General features: G+C 47.2%; 1 protein-coding gene across 1 annotated transcript in view; it reads left to right on the forward strand.

Annotated features, from left to right (window-relative positions):
• Positions 1 to 1,391: 1,391 nt before the first annotated feature.
• Positions 1,392 to 17,393, forward strand: part of RNF128 (ring finger protein 128) — a gene marked incomplete at its 5' end in the record, with an annotated part of 28,078 nt that continues 12,076 nt past the window's right edge. Inside the window, 2 exon segments of the mRNA XM_084293942.1 lie at positions 1,392 to 1,821; positions 15,135 to 15,382. Of these exon segments, the coding sequence (XP_084150068.1) occupies positions 1,392 to 1,821; positions 15,135 to 15,382 (678 nt within the window).

A 17,393-nucleotide genomic window follows, 5' to 3' on the forward strand; every position in this document is an offset into this window, starting at 1 on the left:
AGTGGACAAGAAGCTGTCCCTCAGCATAGCACCGCTACGATGCCCCACGGGGCTGCTCCCCGCATTCTTCTCACTGCAAAAAAACGTTTCCACACATGAAGCTGCAGCCCTAACATCTGCCATGTTGTCTCTTTATTTTAATCCTGCTACAAACTGTATGGAGAAGCAAAACGCTGCTGCTGAGCCAAAGCCTCACACTTAAAAGCCCCAGGGCTGTAGGAAGCTTTGTATCCTCAAGAGTTTTTGTCTTTGGTCCAATTTTGTCTTGGTGAAAATGCCAGAGCTAAACATCCCTAAAGCTCCAAAGGTATTTGAAGCTGAGTGGTTTGGGTCCTCTCCATCCTATAAAGCTTGGCTATGTTTTCAGGGTGTCGTTAAGTTGTTCCCTGTGCCTATATGGAGCAGATTTCAAAACAAAAACATGTATTTGATTTCTTAAAGATATATTTCTTATCATAGCAAGAGATGCTGTTGCAATAAGTTGTCTGCTTACATGTGGAATGAGAAAATGAGAGGCTTGTTTAGGCTTGGACAGAGCTCAGTGAGCTCTGCGTATTTAGCAATATTGATCTTTAGCAAATTGCTTCACCTACTCGTGCTGTGCTTCTATTTCAGCAGCAAAACCAAACTTTGATCTCCCTGTGCTCCTGAGCTACAGAAGCCTCGCCAGGTGCTGTACTGGCAAGCGGCATACTCAGCAGGGTGGTCACTGGTGTGGGGACTGGATTTGAGTCCCTTGCCCCCCAGTTGTTATTCACACCTGGCCCAACTCCAGTGGTGTCCCCAGGGCTGGGTTTGGTTGCCCAACGCCGGTTGTCCTGCACTCAGCACATGTGTATGTGAAAGAAAATAGGTGCTGTAGGTCTGCGCTGAGGTACCGGTTATCAGCCGTGTGGATTTGGGACCAGCCAGAAGGCCGTGTGTGAAAAAACAAGCGGTGCCAGCTTGTACCACAAAGGGTTTGACTCTGTGCTTAGAGTTTGGGACTGGATCATCTTTCAAGGTCCCTTCTAATCCCTAACACTGTGAATTTTGGTCATGGCTACAGAGGCAGTAGCAGATCCGTCACTACACAAGAAATAATTCTTTCTAAACAATAGGCTCCACCAAGAGGGCCACCCTGTGTGTAGTGACACGAGGCCAATCTGGAGAGCGGCTCCTGCTTCTGGGGGCAACCCCCACACGGCAGCCCCTAGGAGAGGAGCCTCCCAACCTCACAATCGCCTCCGAGGAGCAGCCGAACCCCAACCTCCCCTCAGCGCCCGGCCGCCCGGGGACCCCTCAGCGGGGGCGGCCCCGCTCCTCCCCCGTGGGCGGAGGCGGCGGCGGGGCCGCGCCGATTTAGGCGGCGGGGCCGGGCCGGGCCGAGCCGTGCGGGGCCGTGCCGGGAGATGGCGGCGGGGACCGCGCTGCTGGCGCTGGGCGCGCTGCTGGGCGCCGCGCCGGGGAGCTGGGCGGCAGCGGCGGTGTGGACGGCGTGGCTCAACGTGTCGTGGGAGGACGGCTCGGCCGGCAACCGGAGCGGCTGGGAGGCGGGCGAGGGCGGCCTGTACGGGCAGGACTCGCCGCTGCAGGCGGCCGCCGGGCTGCTGGTGCTGCCCGACGGCCACGACGGCTTCAACGCTTGCAGCTCCCTCACCAACTTCAGCGGGGCCCCCCCGGCCGGCGGCTCCGGCCCCGGCTGGCTCGCCCTGATCCAGCGAGGGGGCGGCTGCAGCTTCGCCGATAAGATCCGCGTGGCCGCGCAGCGCGGCGCCGCCGCCGCTGTCATCTACAACTACCGAGGCACCGGCAACGACGTGCTGCCCATGTCCCACGTCGGTGAGAGGCGGCCGGGGGCGGGTGGGGGCCGGGGCTTTCGGATTTGGGCTCTTTCCCCGGTTTTCAGCCCGTATGCTGCGTGCTGTCCGGCTCTGAAGCCGGCAAGCCCGAGACGGGGCTGATTTTCCGTTTTTCGCCAGCAAAACGCGGTGAGGGTAAAGCCCTGTGAAAGGTCGTTTCCATTTCGCAGGGGCTGATGGCAGAGCCGCTCTCCTGCTTGCAGAGAGCCTCCCGCTTGCCAGCAGCGTGTTCCCTCCCCGGGCTGCCCATCTTTCAAATGAAGAATGAGTTTTGGCTCTATTTCAAGCTGCTGTTTCCTGAGACACAGCCCTGGGCTGTCTGGCTTCTGGCAGCAGCGAGAACAGGTGCCCTGTCCGCAAGGGCCAGGGGTGAGCTTTCTCTGCTTGCTGTACCCCAAGCTTTCGGATCCGCGTACGATGTCTCGCTGCTGTGCTTGTCCTCTGCCAGGTGGCAGCGCTTTGGGCGGCCCCATCTTGAGAGAAACACAGCAGTGGAAATGAATAGCGAGTCTTAAAGCTTGGGCTGGCTTGGAAAACAATTGTGTACTTGCAGCTGCACCTCTCACAAGGGCTGGGGAGGGTTTCTGTCAGCAGTGGAGGTGAGCGATGAGACAAGGAATTGGCGGCTGCCTCTGGAGGCTCATTGTGTGCTATCTTAATGAGATGTGTGACTCTGTGCTCCACTTTAAGAATTTAAAACCCAGAATGTGGATAAGTTCTGGCCTCTGAGGCAGAGCTTTCTGGTGTAATGAAATCATCCACTGACAAATGCTGTCGGGATCTGGCTACCGCTGGGTGAGTTTCTCCTACTGACCTGACAGCAGCATCCCTGCCCTGAGCTCTGCTTGCTGCATGCTTGTGTAACCCCGCAGCTCTGAGGAGCTCCTTTTACACTGCTGGAGCTGTTCTTGAAGGGAAAGCCCCTGTGCCCCTGTCCTTTTCACCACCCTGGCTGCTGGGAGTCTTACAGCATCTTAATCCCACTGGCAGCTGCCTCCTGAAACGAGCCATCTGCTCCAAGAGGAGCTTCCTCCTTTCTGTGCTGCCCTCAGCTTTCTGCCGAGGGATTTATGTTGGAGTGGCTCTCGCTGTCCTGATTATCCTACGTGGCAGGTTACAGGCCCCAGGGCATGTTGAAACTTCCCAGCCAAACTGTTGACAACCAGGACGGTGACATTCTGGAGAAGACAGCTTTTGTTAAGCTGCTTGTTGCAGCTGCGTGACTCCTGGACATGTTCTAGCACAACTACAGGGCCGAGCTTGTTGCTGCTGTTGCCTTTCCTCCTTGTCCTTTGTTTTAGCCCATTACTTTCTCTCCTGTTACACCCATTTTCTCTTTGCACTTGAGATCTTTGTCTATTGTCTCCGTTGGCGGCTAGCCCCTGCTCTCATTCCTCTCCCCGTGGGGCTTTGGCCCCTGCCTGGGGCACAGGGCACCAGCAGCCCCACACTCACCTGACCAGCATCGCAGGCTCTTGGTGTGGCATGGCCCAGAGGGAGCGACCTGCCAGTAGATGGCTTTGGTGGTGTTGTGAAGTACTGGGTGTTCCTTGTCTTGTTCTGACCGGTGCCACAGTGTGGGCTCAAACACAGGAGATGAGCTGGTCTCATTGCCCTTTGAACCCCATTTTGGGCTGGGTTTCCTTCTGGCCTCCTGTGGTGGCTCTGTACGATCGTCTGGAAGTAGAGGTGATGGTAGCCTGCTAGTTAAGGAACAGTTTTTGCGCAACTGTGACTCCTGCCATTTCTGTAACGGCTGTAGCTGTGCTAACAGTGAATTCACAGTCTGGGTTTCCTAATTGCCTTCATTTCTGCTTTTGCTGTCATCATATGCTATCCAGTGAAACCAAACGAGGGCAAGAGCTTCCTCCAGGCCGAGGCAGTGGGAAATAGCTCTGGGCCTGGCCACAGGGCTTGCCTGGGGTGTCATCTCCTCCTGCCCGTGCTGCAGTGAGTTGTTGGGGCCCTCCTCTTCCTCACCAGAAGGGAATTGCCCCGTGGGTGTGCTTTGAACTGTGTGGCACAAATTCTCTTTCAGGGTTTCTGCAGCAGCAGAGCACCAATTTGTTAGCAAAGCTTACCAAAAACTAGGGTGCTGCTTTCTCTGACTGACAAACTGGGCTTCAGCAGCAACTTTCCTTTTCAGAGATTTCATTGTGCTTGTACTTGACTGCAGTGACCTTATCATCCTGCTCTGGGAGACTTCTTTTCTTATAACCAACATGTTTAGGCTGAGGAATTCTTTATTGCTTATATCAGTGCTCTGTGTGGAAACTTGCTGGTATGCCAACTTAGTTCAAAAACAAAACAAAACCGCCAATAAAAACAGCAGAACACAATAAATAGCCAGATCAGATATGATCAAATCCCGCTTAATACTCCCCAACACGTAGAATGCTAAGGATTTAACGGAGTCCAAAGTAATATTTACTTTGCACTTTAATAAGCACAGAACCTTATCAATTAGCAAACTTGAGTTTTAATTGTGCTCATTTTAAGAAGATGGTACCTCTCAGTGGCAGGCTGAGCAGGGTTTCAAAGTACAGTTCTGTGTGCTTATAATTTTACCTCTCTGTAATCTATATTGACCTTCTGGAAAAAACATTTGATTGGAGGAAAAAACCCAGCATGTGAGGGGGGGAAAGAAGTGCACGGTAAGAGTTGGTTTGTTTTAAAGGTGGACCTTGACTTAAGATAGAAGCGGGCTGGAGGTGGTTTGGGTATCAGGGTATGTTAGGAAGGACGAAAGTGTTTTTGGGTCCCTGTGCTTGGTGAAGAAATCTCTGCTGGTCAGAAAGCTAATGGGATAACTTTGGTTTCTGTTGTGTAGCTCTAGCCTTGAGGAGCACATCACCTGATCTGCAGAGGGCTTATTCAGGGAGAAAACAGCTAAGTAATTCTGGCTAAAGCAGTAACAGCGTGCTGCAGGCTGATGAGATCTGGTTCAAGTCTAAACTTGCATCCATGGGTGAAAGGGGAAGGGAAGGTCACATTCATAGCACCACCACTTGACTTGCTCTGCAGGAATTCAGCAAGGATTAAGGCTATCAACCATATGTTTAGAGGAAATAGCATACAGCAAAAAGGAGGAATTGTGCTGTGATGGAACTCTGTATGAAGCATGATCTTTTGAAAGAGACTAAAACTATGCCTCAATATTGAAAGGCTGATGCGACCTGTAAAACTGGTCCTGCTAAAGCAAAGGGTTGAGGCAGAATGGTAATCCCAAGGCAGGCTGTGCTGAGGCTCTGTAAATGTTGTCTAAACAAATAGTTCAGCTCTCCTTTGCAGGGAGTGGGGGCTTGCTCTGAGCACATCCGAGGTGGTGTTTGCAGACTGCAGTGCCTGGAGTTCACAGCTCTGAATCTAAGAATAGCTGTTCAATGTGTATGTGCTGCAATTTTGTCTTTACAGGCTCACTTCAGTTCTGGCTACCTGGTTCAGAGTAAATTAGTGTTGCGGCTATAGGGGCATTCAGATAGCTGAACGTGGCTTGCTGGGTTGGGCTGGTGGGCCTAATCTCACATCTGCAGCGTATGTGGGGTGCGATAGTTGGGGTTTCCCCTGGGACAGAGGTCTGTGAGCAGCTGGGAGAGGATCTGAGGAGGAGAGCAGGTTGGTTGCTGCTGCTGACAGCTCACCCTGACCTTGCACTTTCTCATCCGACTTAGGTACCTTTGTATCATGGAAAAATATACAAGGTAGGCACCAATCCCTTGAACAGCCCAGAACAGGTCTGTTAAGTACCCTTGCTCTTTGGGTTTCCTGGGCTGCTGAAATGTAGAACGATGAATTAAAATCCAAAGTGACAGCTGTGGCAGCAGAGGCTTCATTGTGTGGGGCACGCGGCCCTAAAACAATGACGCCGCTTGTTTGCCTCCAGCCCTGAATATGCCGCTGAGCAAACAGCGGTCGGGCTCAGTGCTTTTCCCGACTGTATCAAATGTGCCCTGTCTTTCTGCGGACAGATGCCTTCTGGCTTACATTGTGCTGACTTCTGTTATCATCAGCTGCCTCAAACTCGCTGATTTCCAGTGGTACTTACCTGCTATGAGTATGATAAAGCATAGAAGTTCTCAGCAGACTGAGGAGGGACTCTTATCAGGGGGTGTAGTGAAGAGGACAAGGAGTAATGGGTAGGTTTAGATTAGATAGAAGGAAGAAATTCTTTACTCAGAGTGGTGAGGCACTGAATGGGCTGCCCAGAGAAGCTGCAGATGCCCCATCCCTGGAGGTGTTCAAGGCCAGGCTGGGTTGGGCTTTGGGCAACCTGGTCTGGTGTGAGGTGTCCCTGCCCATGGCATGGGGTTGGAACCAGGTAGACTTTAAAGTCCCTTCCAACCCAAACCATTCTGTGATTCACTTGAAGAGGGTGAGCAATGTATTTACTAAATCAAAACTGCTGAGCATTGCTGAATATAGTTACTGAAGAATTCTCACTAAGGAGTGTTGATTGCTGTTTCTCCAGAGGGCTTTAAATGCTGTTTGTGGGATTGAGAGGTGATATTTCGATCTTGCCAGTGCCACAGACCAAAAGGCATGAATGAGATCTGCACGACAGCTCTCTTCACATCGCGGTGCCCTTAACAAGTATACTGTCTTGGCTGCTGCTGTAAAGGATGATTTCATGTTCTAAGATCTAGGGCCTGGCAGCATTTGTGCAAGTCTTAAAGGCTCAGAAGGGGTGGCGGGAAGGATGACGATCAGATTCACTTGGCAAGTCATCACTTCTAATGCTATTTAAACCAAACAGGATGCGTGTTGGTTTCCAGCTCCAGTACCCATTGGGAGGCTCTGCAGACTCACGTTATTTAAAACTGTTTGGTCTGTGCGTGTTCCTTTTAGACAACTCAGCCTGTTCGGTAAAAGGTTTCCATGCTTCCTAGTGTGGAAATCTTCCTTATCTGCAGTAATGGTTGCGTGTCTGGTCTGGAGGCCAACCTCACCGAACAGCCTCCCAGGGCAAACGTGGATGGCTCTTCCCGAGCAGCATGGTCCCACGAGTAAATGTAGCATCTGGGAGGACGATGCACTGCTCAGGCCAAAGGAGACTTGTGTTTCCAGGCCAAGCCTGTGCTGTGGGCAAAACCACCAGTTAGCAGGGGTTTCTCTTCTCCACATTTTTGTCCTCACCATGCTCAGGATCTTCTAAGGTTCTCCCTCAGCTTTAAATTTCTGTGTTGCTCCTGCTCCTTAACTTACTCTCCTTTTTGAACCTCTGGCTATTGCTGCCTACTCCTGTCGATTTTTTTTTTTTTTTCAACTTTTTTCGAGTGTCTTGCTGTTTTGGATTTACCTGTGTAGTTTGAAAGACTTTGAGAAAGAGATCAGGAGCGGTGCCAGCTGCCAAGTAAAGCAAGCTGCAAGTGGGTTTCATTAAGCTTATGTGAGTGTGAGCAAGAACCCAGTCAAAAAACTGGGGTCATAAGGGGCTGTTGCTTTAAATAACTGAGAAGTAGCCTGGAAGTGAGTGATTCTTTTATCTTGGACCAGGTAATGTTTGGGGTGGAGAGAGCAAAGGAGGAGTGGAAGGGGAGAGACAGGACTGCGTATGTGTCAGCTTATCCAGGTTTAAATTGCTCCTGGAAGGAGTTCAATCACCCTTCCCTCCTGCAAAGGGGAGAGCTTATCGCATTGCAATAAAGCTGTGAAGATGAAATTTCCTCTAAGAGCATCTACAAATGAAGATAAGTGCTGGGACAGGTGATGTTTGGTCAGATTGGCATTCCCGATAAAGACTTGGCCTTGTGCGTGTGGTTGAAAGCAATATTATTTTTTGTAAGCCTTGTACCTTTTATTAGCGAAGAGCTAGGATGCGGGCTTCATGCCTTCACAGTGCGTGTCTGGGGCCAGGTGTGAAGCTCATGCTCATAGCATGATATGATGCTGGGCACAATAGGCTTTGTGTGCAGTGCTGATCCTACACCCAAGGGGAATTACATCACGTCCAGAATATGGGCTCGGTGTGCATACACTGTTAATGTTCCCTATGTACTATAACATAATGGTAAACTTGTACCAGCTTGTTTGACAACTGCCAGAAATTCCCTGTTTTGTACTATTTCAATACAGTGAGGTAAGCACTATGCAAAATGTTACACTTTTAAAACCTGAAAGGCAGAGTAATAAACGCTGTTCTCACCTGCCTGAACAGGCAGGTGTGCTGAGGTGGTAGGAAACTGCTTGGAGAGTCAACTGACTGCCTTTCATGTTACAGTGCAGGAGATGGCTTCATTGCCTAATGCCTTTTTGATCATGTTGTGGGTGGGAGGGATGTCTGGGTAGCTAAAGAAAGCCTGGGGAGTGCTAGCTCCTCTGAGGTTGAAGGCACAGTCAGTTCTGATCTTGTGTGTTTCAGATACCATATCACATTGATAAAAGCGAGGATTTAGCCACCACCTTACCAGAACCAGGATTTGTATTTCATCTCCTTAGTCTCCAGAAAGCGATTCTGCTTTGGGGAAGAAGAGCTTTTCCTTTCCTTGAGAAATTAAACTCAGAAGTCTGCTTTTTTTACTGCTTTTTTTTTTTTTTTTGGTATGTGAAGCAACTGAAATGAAAAGTAAATTTCTTCCATTCTGCTTTTTCTGAGCATGTGGCTTACGTGGTATTCAGCTGGGGTTTTCATAGCGCTGGGGAAGGGGGTGATGGGTTATTGCCATGGTGCTTCGAACAGTTCTTGTGTGACTGCGTTCTCTGAAGACTTCTCTGCAAGATCATGCACGCTCTTTAAAAATGAAATCTTTCATCCTCGAGGAGTTCTCTGGCAGAACTTACTCAGCTGTAGCAGAATGCCTGCAGCCTTTAATCCGTTAATAATTGCATCTTCATTTCTCAGTCCTCCTAATGCACTGAGAGAAAACAGTTCATTGCTATACTGAATTGCTGCTTAATTTCTTTGTTAGACAAAACGTGATACTCCATTTTTTATTATTTTTTTAAATTCTTGGTTCATTTCGACTCACTCTGCCATTGCAATATTAAACAACTTGCAGTTAGCCTGTCAGAAAGCTTTTTACACAGGGGGAGGATAATGTTTAACTTTCAGATAGCTGCACTGCACTGCTTGCTTTCCTCCTCCTTCAGTCACTTCCATGAAATGGTTTCCCTTGAATATTAAAGAAGTCAAATCTTAAAGAAAATATAGTATTGGTTGGATCCTGGGTTAAATATTGTTGACATCACCCAGACCACAAGCGCAGGCTGGCGTGGGGCTGGCTGTGGGGTGCGTGGGGCTGCTTCTGGGGTGAGGAAGCTGAAGCGGTGCTGCGGGGGTTTGTTGGTTGCACAAGGCACTCTCTGGACAGAGTGAAGTAATGCTGTTGAAAGCATTGACATTTAATTTCGCTGCCCTCAAACATGATGCAAAACTTCAGACATTTGTCAAGGGGTGGGAAATGGGACTGAATCTGAAATTTCGTAGCTTATGCGTGTGATATCCTAGCTTTTTTCCCCTTTTTTCTGAGGTGACTTTTCTGAAGTAACTTTTCTAATTATATTTCTTCAGAATGGCTACAAAACTATTGCCTTCTTCAAATGCTTGTGCCAATGATGTAGCAGCTAGGTTTGCCCCCAGATGGGAAGGGTCCCTTCAGGCTGTCTTGCGGCCTGTTCGTAGCGAGTGCCACCAGAGGCATGACAGGGGTTAGGCCTTTGCTGCACTTAAAGACCTATTAAATTTACCCCAGGTTATTAATATGCTTTCAAACTCAAATGAAAAGGGCTTTCATAAGTTGACCTGAACTGAATTTAGAGCAAGTTTAGACAATGCAGACCAGTTCCAATGCCTAGTTTTAACTGAACAAGCTGAGGAAACAATTTCAAGTGAGACTAGAAGAGCCACGGCAGTCGGAGTTCCTGAGTTAGCTCTGATATGCAAACCTGTCATAAACTGGAAGCTAATTATTCACTTCAAAAAGCTCTGTCAGGGTCTCATAAAAGTCTGCATTTGTCAATGTTACACTGAAGCATTGTGCAGCGAAAACATTAGACTGAATTGTGTTCTTGGTGGCATTAGATACTAGAGAGTAACAGTACTGGTGTGTTTAAGTCAGCTGTGGAGTAGATGTGTAATGATGGCAACTTTAATAACTGAAGCTCTTATCGAAGATGCAGAGCCGTGTGATGTCTTGTTCGTGACTGGCATGCTAGATGTTAAAGCGTGCCGTACCCAAAAGGAGTGTACGGTCATAAAGCAGGTGTCGCCAGTTCTGTTTTCTTGGTTATGGAATTCAGGTGGTGAATGAGAAAATGTGGGAATGAAACAAAGGTTCCTTGACGTCCAGTGCTTGAAAAGTTTTCTTTAAAAGTGAATTTGTTTTCCAGCAGTTAATTAGCTGGGGAGCTTAAATATGGCCTTAATTAGAAGGGTCCTGGTAACACACCAAAGATTTTAAATTACCAGAGGCTGTCCGCCCTTCCCATGTTGTGCTTCACTTTTATTAACTGCACAATGCAAAAGCTAGATTGAGTAACACAAGGACAGCAAAGTTCTCTTTTCTTCCCCTATGATGTGGAAGAAAAAGCGAAGATCTGAAAGTGCAACAGCAGAGTTTAACTTCAACTTTGCTGTGGCTCCGTGAGGAGGAAAGGCATGCACAAAAGGCATTTCCTCCTCTTCGGCTGCTGTGTGTGGAGTGGTTTAAACTTGTAGGAGCCTGTACAGGAGCGTCCAGGAGGCAGGGTTTTACCCTGGAGAACACATCGCTGTAACAACATCCCCTTCTTCTAAGGGGAAGGTTTGCTTACCAAAGCTGGCTTGGAAGGGATGATTGTGACAGCAGCAACGGGACAAGTTTTGGTGAAACCCAAAGTTTTGGTGCTTGGTCAGATGCTCTCATGCAGTGAGTGCCAGCGGCTGCTCACTGGAAACGTAGGGCTAAATTTTAATTATTATTGAGATAGCGTTACGCTTTCATCCCAGGTAAGGAAATCTTCCTGTTGTGTTTACACACACACCTAGCAGCTGTGTTCTTGGAGGGCTGTTGTATTCATTCTACCTGGAGTGCCGGTAGGGCTCCTTTCTAGTGTTTTATTTTGTTTCGGTGTAATAAAAATGCTGCAATAGTAGTGAGCTTGGTGGGCTGGACAGAAAGCTTTCAGTCATGGAGCCTGTAATTACTGGAAAACCTGGTGCATTCTTTATGAAATTCCTTTAAATCCCTGTCTCACTCTGTGAATTCCCCAGACCCACTGGAGGCTGCAGTAAGTGCCTGAAGGGAAGAACAACTGTAATGGGTCCCAGCAGGGAAGTGAGAGAGGCATACTCAATACTGTCTATAAATGATCAATAGCTGTGAAAAGCAGTTTCATTTTCAGTTGAAGGAGAAAGAAAAGGGAAAAAAAAAATCACTAACACCTAGGTAAACCTGGTTAAGGTGTTTCCAAAGGTTGCAGCTGTACTCACATGTGCCTGAGAAGGAGGTAGTTCCTCCAAGCTGCTAGAGCTTCTCATTCATTCACTTGCATGGGTGTGGAAGGAAAGCAGTGTTAGAAGCCTGAAAATCATCTCTCTGGGAATCAGCTTGTAGTTTTGCCCCCGAGCATGTTGTGACAGCTCATTGGAGCTGCTTCTGTGAGGTGAGAGTTGATGGTAGCTGTGTGCCCAGCATGGATCTGCCACGGAGTCCCCCCACACAGGGCAGTGGTTCAGAACTGGTTTATCTGTAGCGCACGCAGGAGTAGTACCAGGCGACAGTAATCCCCTTGTTGTGGAAAAAGCAGGTGTTTGCTGTGCAGAAGTCAATAGTGCCAGTTATAAGCACGTCTTGCATGCTGCATTTCTCCTCTGAATTGCCAGACCTGTCACTTCGTGCTTACAGGGTAGCAGAAGTGTAATGGCAGAACAAGGAGGGCCTTTGCAGGGCAGGGTTTAATATAGATATTTATATTGGTATAAATAGATGAAACTCCACTCTGCATCTAAGTAAACCTGATACAGGAAGAGTAAAACTTTGATCTCTAGTCATGTACTCTTCCTGTGTGCCAAATGTGCTCGTTCCAGCTCTTCTCCTTCCACTCCAACAAACCGTTTTAGTTCTTGTGCCAACCAATATCTGCAGAAATATCTTCCAGATTTTGACCTGTGGGCTGCCATCATTTGGGGGGAAGCTTTTGCAGAAGTCCAGACCTACAGAGGCAGATTGCATTTGTCTGAAGACTTGAGTAACTTTTCCACTTCAATTTCATAGGAGACAGGAAAGGAGAGAGCTGGGAAATGTTTAACTCAACAGATTTTGCTTCTGTTTAGCAATGTGACCCTATTATTAACTAAACAGGCAGCAGCTTAATCATACTTTCTAACTTCCCTTAAACTCCCACAGGAAGCCTTGCTTGAATCACAAAAACTGACTTCTGGTTTAGGGCTTGGGGTTTCTCTGAGGTTTCTGTCATGCACAGGTGGTTGACTTTCCTCTTCCTTTGCTGGAGTCTAGAGAGAAGCTGACAGTTCAGGGCAGCAGCTTGTTGAGACACCTCTTCAGGTGTCCCCTCAAATAGCTCACTCCTTGTGAGATGCCCAAGCATGGTCAGAAGCCTCTGTCCAGTTGGTGGCTTCCTGGCCACAGGCATGTTTAAGTATGTGCCATGATGGGATCCTTCCAGCAGCTCAGGAAGCACTGAGTGGGGGTTGTGCTAGCTGTTTTTATTCTCGCAGCACAGCAGAGTGCCCAATCACGGCTCCTGGGCTTCTAGCTTGGCTTCAGGCCAACACGGTGTCATATAAGACCTCCGCTTGCCAAAAGGAACTTCAGATGCTCTTGACAGGCCCTCTGTATCGGTGCCAGAGCCTTATTTTGTCCAAAAGGAGCTTCTAAAGTGACCAAATGCCTGTGCTACTAGTGGCCCAGATCAACCATCCCCTGAAATATGGGAAAGGAATCCAGGAACAGCACTGACTGCTGGCACAAGGTGTTGGGTTAACTGTGTGCTGTCAGGTTAGCTCACTGGTAAGTGCCTTTAGAAATGAATTGTTGGTCCTAAAAGCTTGTACCTGCAGTACAGAATGTTGAAGATGGATGCTGGTGTGTGTCAGCAGGGTTTTGTTCTAAGGGGCAGCAGTGCAGATGCTGATGGACATTACCGTCCTCTACGTTCTGCCTTAGTTCCTGCAGTGTCAAAGCTCTTAAAAGCTGTGCTTTCTTCATTGTTGGTAAAAATAAATCAATAAATAAATCTAATTGTTGCCACAACTGGCCATGCCTAAAACCTGACCCCAATACATCACCAGTCTGCTCCTTCATGAAACAATGTCTTCCCTCCTCCACCCCCCATGGGTGTGAGTATGCATTAAGGGTTGCAGTGACAGGAGGAAAAGAGGCCAGCAGCTTGTGGCTCGCAGTGAGGGTGCTTGAATGAATGAGGCAGAGCAGAAAACACCCACCTAAACTTCCTTTCTTCAATAGCTGCAGTCAATGATTCGAACTAGACCAGATGAGCACACACATTTTGATCCAAAGCAGCTGAAATTGTGAGAAGTCTCTGGGGTGTGTGTGAAAGGTACCAGGACAGAACTTAATGTTGTCTTCTAATAACATCCTGGTGAACTGATTAGCCTGAAACTTCAATAGAATTAAGATATTTTTTTTAAGGGTGTAAAACTTCATCACAACTGCTGACTTGGTAGTTGAAATGGCTTTGCAGGTCGGTGGTGACATTTCATTAACACAAATCCCTGTACTGTGTGTTGCATCACAAGTTATATTTGACTGGTGAGGCATGTAGAAGTGGAGGGGAATAAGGCAGAACAAGCCTTTTGGCAAGCTTTTTATTTTCTTGTTGTGTCAACCTCTTCTCCCACGCTTTTCCTCTACGCTTACGAAAGTAATAAGTCTCAGTTCCTGACCTGACCCATGCTTAATTCTTTTCTTGTTCCTACCACCTCCTTCCAGCTCACTTTATAACTGGCTTATAAATCCCAGCTCATCATAAAGGATGGTAGGTGCAGTCTGACTTATTTCCCTCCCCCCACCTCACTGTGAGATGCCCTTCTCATTACAGGGAGCTTTCTGAATAAAAGATGAGTTCTCACTGGGGAGAATTGCTAGACATCATGCTTAGACATCTCGGATCAAAGGCATTACATGAGCAAGCTGGAAAATTAATAAGTGCTTTTTAAAATGAGAGCCTTTGTGGTTTAACACCAATTCTAGTTTTGATAGCTGAAAATTGGATGAGGTTTCTCTTAATGGAGGGGAAAAAAAATTGGTCTCACCAATAAAACTGGTTTGGCTGGGAGGTTAGCTAAAAATAGCACTTCTGTAACAGCCTTTATTCCTTCGCCGTGTAATATATTATGAATGTTGTGCAGCTGATGATTTAATTCAGTGGGACTCCTTACCAGCTAGTCTTTGAATCTTCTATTTGGTTTAGAGAGACCAGGGACTGCTTACACATCTTCTTTTCTCCTTTTTTCCCCTAAGAACTTCTTTGCTGTATTGAGACTGCCTCAAGTTCCTACAAATAGTATGAAAGGTCCTCAGCATTTGCCACTTGAAATGAAAACAGCCTTATTCAAGTCAACATTTGTGACCAGCGTTGCTTGAAGTTTCTTCCAGCCGTAAAACTCTTACTTCCTCTGACGTTTTGCCATGATGTATGATCAAGGAACGAACCCTCATGTTAAAATCTGGATGGGGCTTAATCTGCCACTCACAGTTTAAAAGCCAAGCACACCTCAGTATTGGCATCCCTCTGAACTTGCCTTAGAAACCTGCAGCATATATATTCACCACTAAATTTCACTCAAATGTTCTTCAGTTGCTTCTGAAAATGCAGGAGCAAAGGCTGATCTCTTTGATCGTTTGGTGTCTGAATAAGTACTCAACAGCGCTGTTAAATTTAGTTAAGAACTAGCAGCAGAGCAGGGAGGGAGGCAGATACATTACAGGAAGCATCCCTAAGCCACCAGCTCTGTGCCTGGCATCTGGGCGCTATCTCCAGGAGCTCAATCCCTAGTGACCTTGCTATGTCTGTAGGATTTCTTCTTAATTTCGTTCAGCTCGAAGGCATGTTAAAATATAAATTGCCAAAGTGTTATCTAAAATAATGATGACGAGTGTCCCATATGGGAGTGAGGAGCTTTATGGAGAGGAATGAATTCTAAATATGGCTTGCTATACTGTTGAGCTGAACAAGTGTGAGGAGATGATGCTTATTCCCCCAGTCGTATTAAATCTGTTGATGCCGGTTAGAAACTCTCCAATGTGTTCTTTGGCACTTGAACCAGAGCCTCTAAGTTGATGACTGTAATGCAGCACCTGGGAACTGAGCATGGATTCCCCTTCTCTTTTGCAGGTGCAGGAAGCATTGTTGCAATTATGATCAGCAACATGAAAGGCATGGAGATCTTGCGCCGGATCGAGAGTGGCATGAAAGTGACAATGGTTATTGAAGTGGGGAAAAAGCACGGTGCTTTGATGAATCACTACTCCATCTTCTTTGTCTCGGTGTCATTTTTCATTGTCACAGCAGCAACCGTGGGTTACTTTATTTTTTATTCTGCTCGGAGATTCAGGATCACGAGGGCCCAGTCCAGGAAACAGGTGAGTGTTGTCTCTGTGTGTGCCATCACTTAATATCCCCCTGAGCCACTATGCTGTGGATCTTAAGGCTGAAATAGTGCTTGAGTACTAAAATCACTGAATTCCTTCCTTCCACAGGAAGGAGAGTGTGTAATCTTTAAACTGCTAAGGGAGATATGTTTAAACAGCTAAAATCTTCCTTCTCAAAGAAATAGCAGAATGTTACCTATCTAACTGTATCTAGAGAGTGCAGCTGATGATGCTTTCCTAACTTCTTTCCTACAATTTTACTCCCTGAACTGCAGTGCAGCAGTAATGCTGATGTACTGGAGGAGGTGAGAGAGCTAACCTGCTTTTAGCTGACCCTCACACTTCCCACGTGGCGCTGCCTATGTGCTAGCTGCAATGTGAGACACGACTACAAATGTGTCTGCAAAATGGTGCATGACTCCTGTCGTGTTTTGTAGACCACAAGTTAGGAAACTGCCTCTTGTTGAAAGCTTCTTTCTAACTGAAAGCTTTCTCAGAGCTGTAGTGACAGCCTCAATTAGGAGGTGAAAAAAGGCACTGTTGTGTTCTCTTTAACCCCCAGGCAGGCAATTATTAATGAGTTAAGTTTCCAAGTAACTCTCCTCTGTGCAATTATCTGATCAGCTGATACAACTAATGCACACAGCTTTGTCTTCAGTCTGATCAGACCCACCTTACACCTGCTACTTCAGGGCTTAAGCAAAGGCCTTAAAGGTGAGAATTAAGTACTAGCATGACGTTTGTCAAAGGTGATGGGCAACACGAGGAACAGGATCTGAGTGGTTCAGATATAAAAACTTCCCTTGCAGCTGTGTTGCAAAGGAGACTATGGGTATTTGTAGTGCATCTTTGCAAGTTTCTTGCAGGAGGTACCTGAACTCTGAAAGAAGTGTTCCTAGAGTCCTCTCCTACAGGTAGTAGTAGCATAAGCATCTTACTCTAGCTTGGTTTGTGAATTACGTCAGGATTGGATTAGATACTTAGAGACGTTCTGCCTTTAAGGAACATGTGCCCTGACAAGTTTCTGTGCTGTTGTGGAGATTGCAGGCCCCTTGAGCGAGATCCTTCTGAATGAATCTGAAGCTAGAATTTGGACACAGGTGTTGAAATTTAGGCCACTTGTGGACATTGGTAACACTTTGGGACTTACTAAAATGCTAACATGAAGAACCAGTGTTCTTGGCAGGGAGAGACTGGGGTGAATGGCAGCAGTGTTCACAGAGAACTTGGCCAGAGTTGAATGCTGGGTTCTTGGTTATAACAACAGCTCCTAACTCAGTTGAGTTGATGTTCTGGAATCCTGCTGTTTAAGTGTGATCTTGTCAATGAGGACAATCAGCTGGCAATATGCTTACAGACTAGACATCTAATAGTGGGCTGAAACCTCTATTTGTGCCTCGTCTAAGCTGTCTGCCTTATCTTGTGGTCTAGGCTTCCTGTAAGTGCTTCATTTTAGAGTGTTTGTGTTGTTATGCAACACCTGGAAGTGACATGAGAATACAATAAGGGAATAGCTGGAAGAGCAGTATTGAAGTCCTCATCTGATGGTGAGATGTAGCATTGCCCCTCCTGGAAGTTGTGCTGAGTTGTCTCTGTAGTAGTACCTATCGTGAGGGATGACATGGAGCCCTTTATCTTGATGTCCACTTACTAATGGCTGTGGTCAGGGAAGCATACTGTCTCCTGCTGCTCAATTTCCTCTTTCGTTCTGTCTGAACTACCCCGTAGTGAGAACTCCATTCCAGCACTAAACAGGCTTGGGTGCCCTAGAAGCTGACCTGCAAAAGATGCTTGTAATCAAATACAAAATCAAATACAAAAATCTTTCCTCCTGCAAAGGTATTTAACAGAATAGTTGCAGAAGTTCTGCTCTGTTCTGATCTTTCAGGCTTTCAAAGAGCTGCAGCTGTTATTAATGCCTCTGGTGGATGGTACTGGGAAAATCCAGTTGGCTTGGCTTGCAACTTGACAAGCTGTTTCTATCTTGGGCTCCGTGTGCACA

The sequence above is a fragment of the Netta rufina genome (genome assembly GCF_964035555.1).
Source record: "Netta rufina genome assembly, chromosome: 12".
In the NCBI taxonomy this organism is placed as follows: Eukaryota; Metazoa; Chordata; class Aves; order Anseriformes; family Anatidae; genus Netta; species Netta rufina.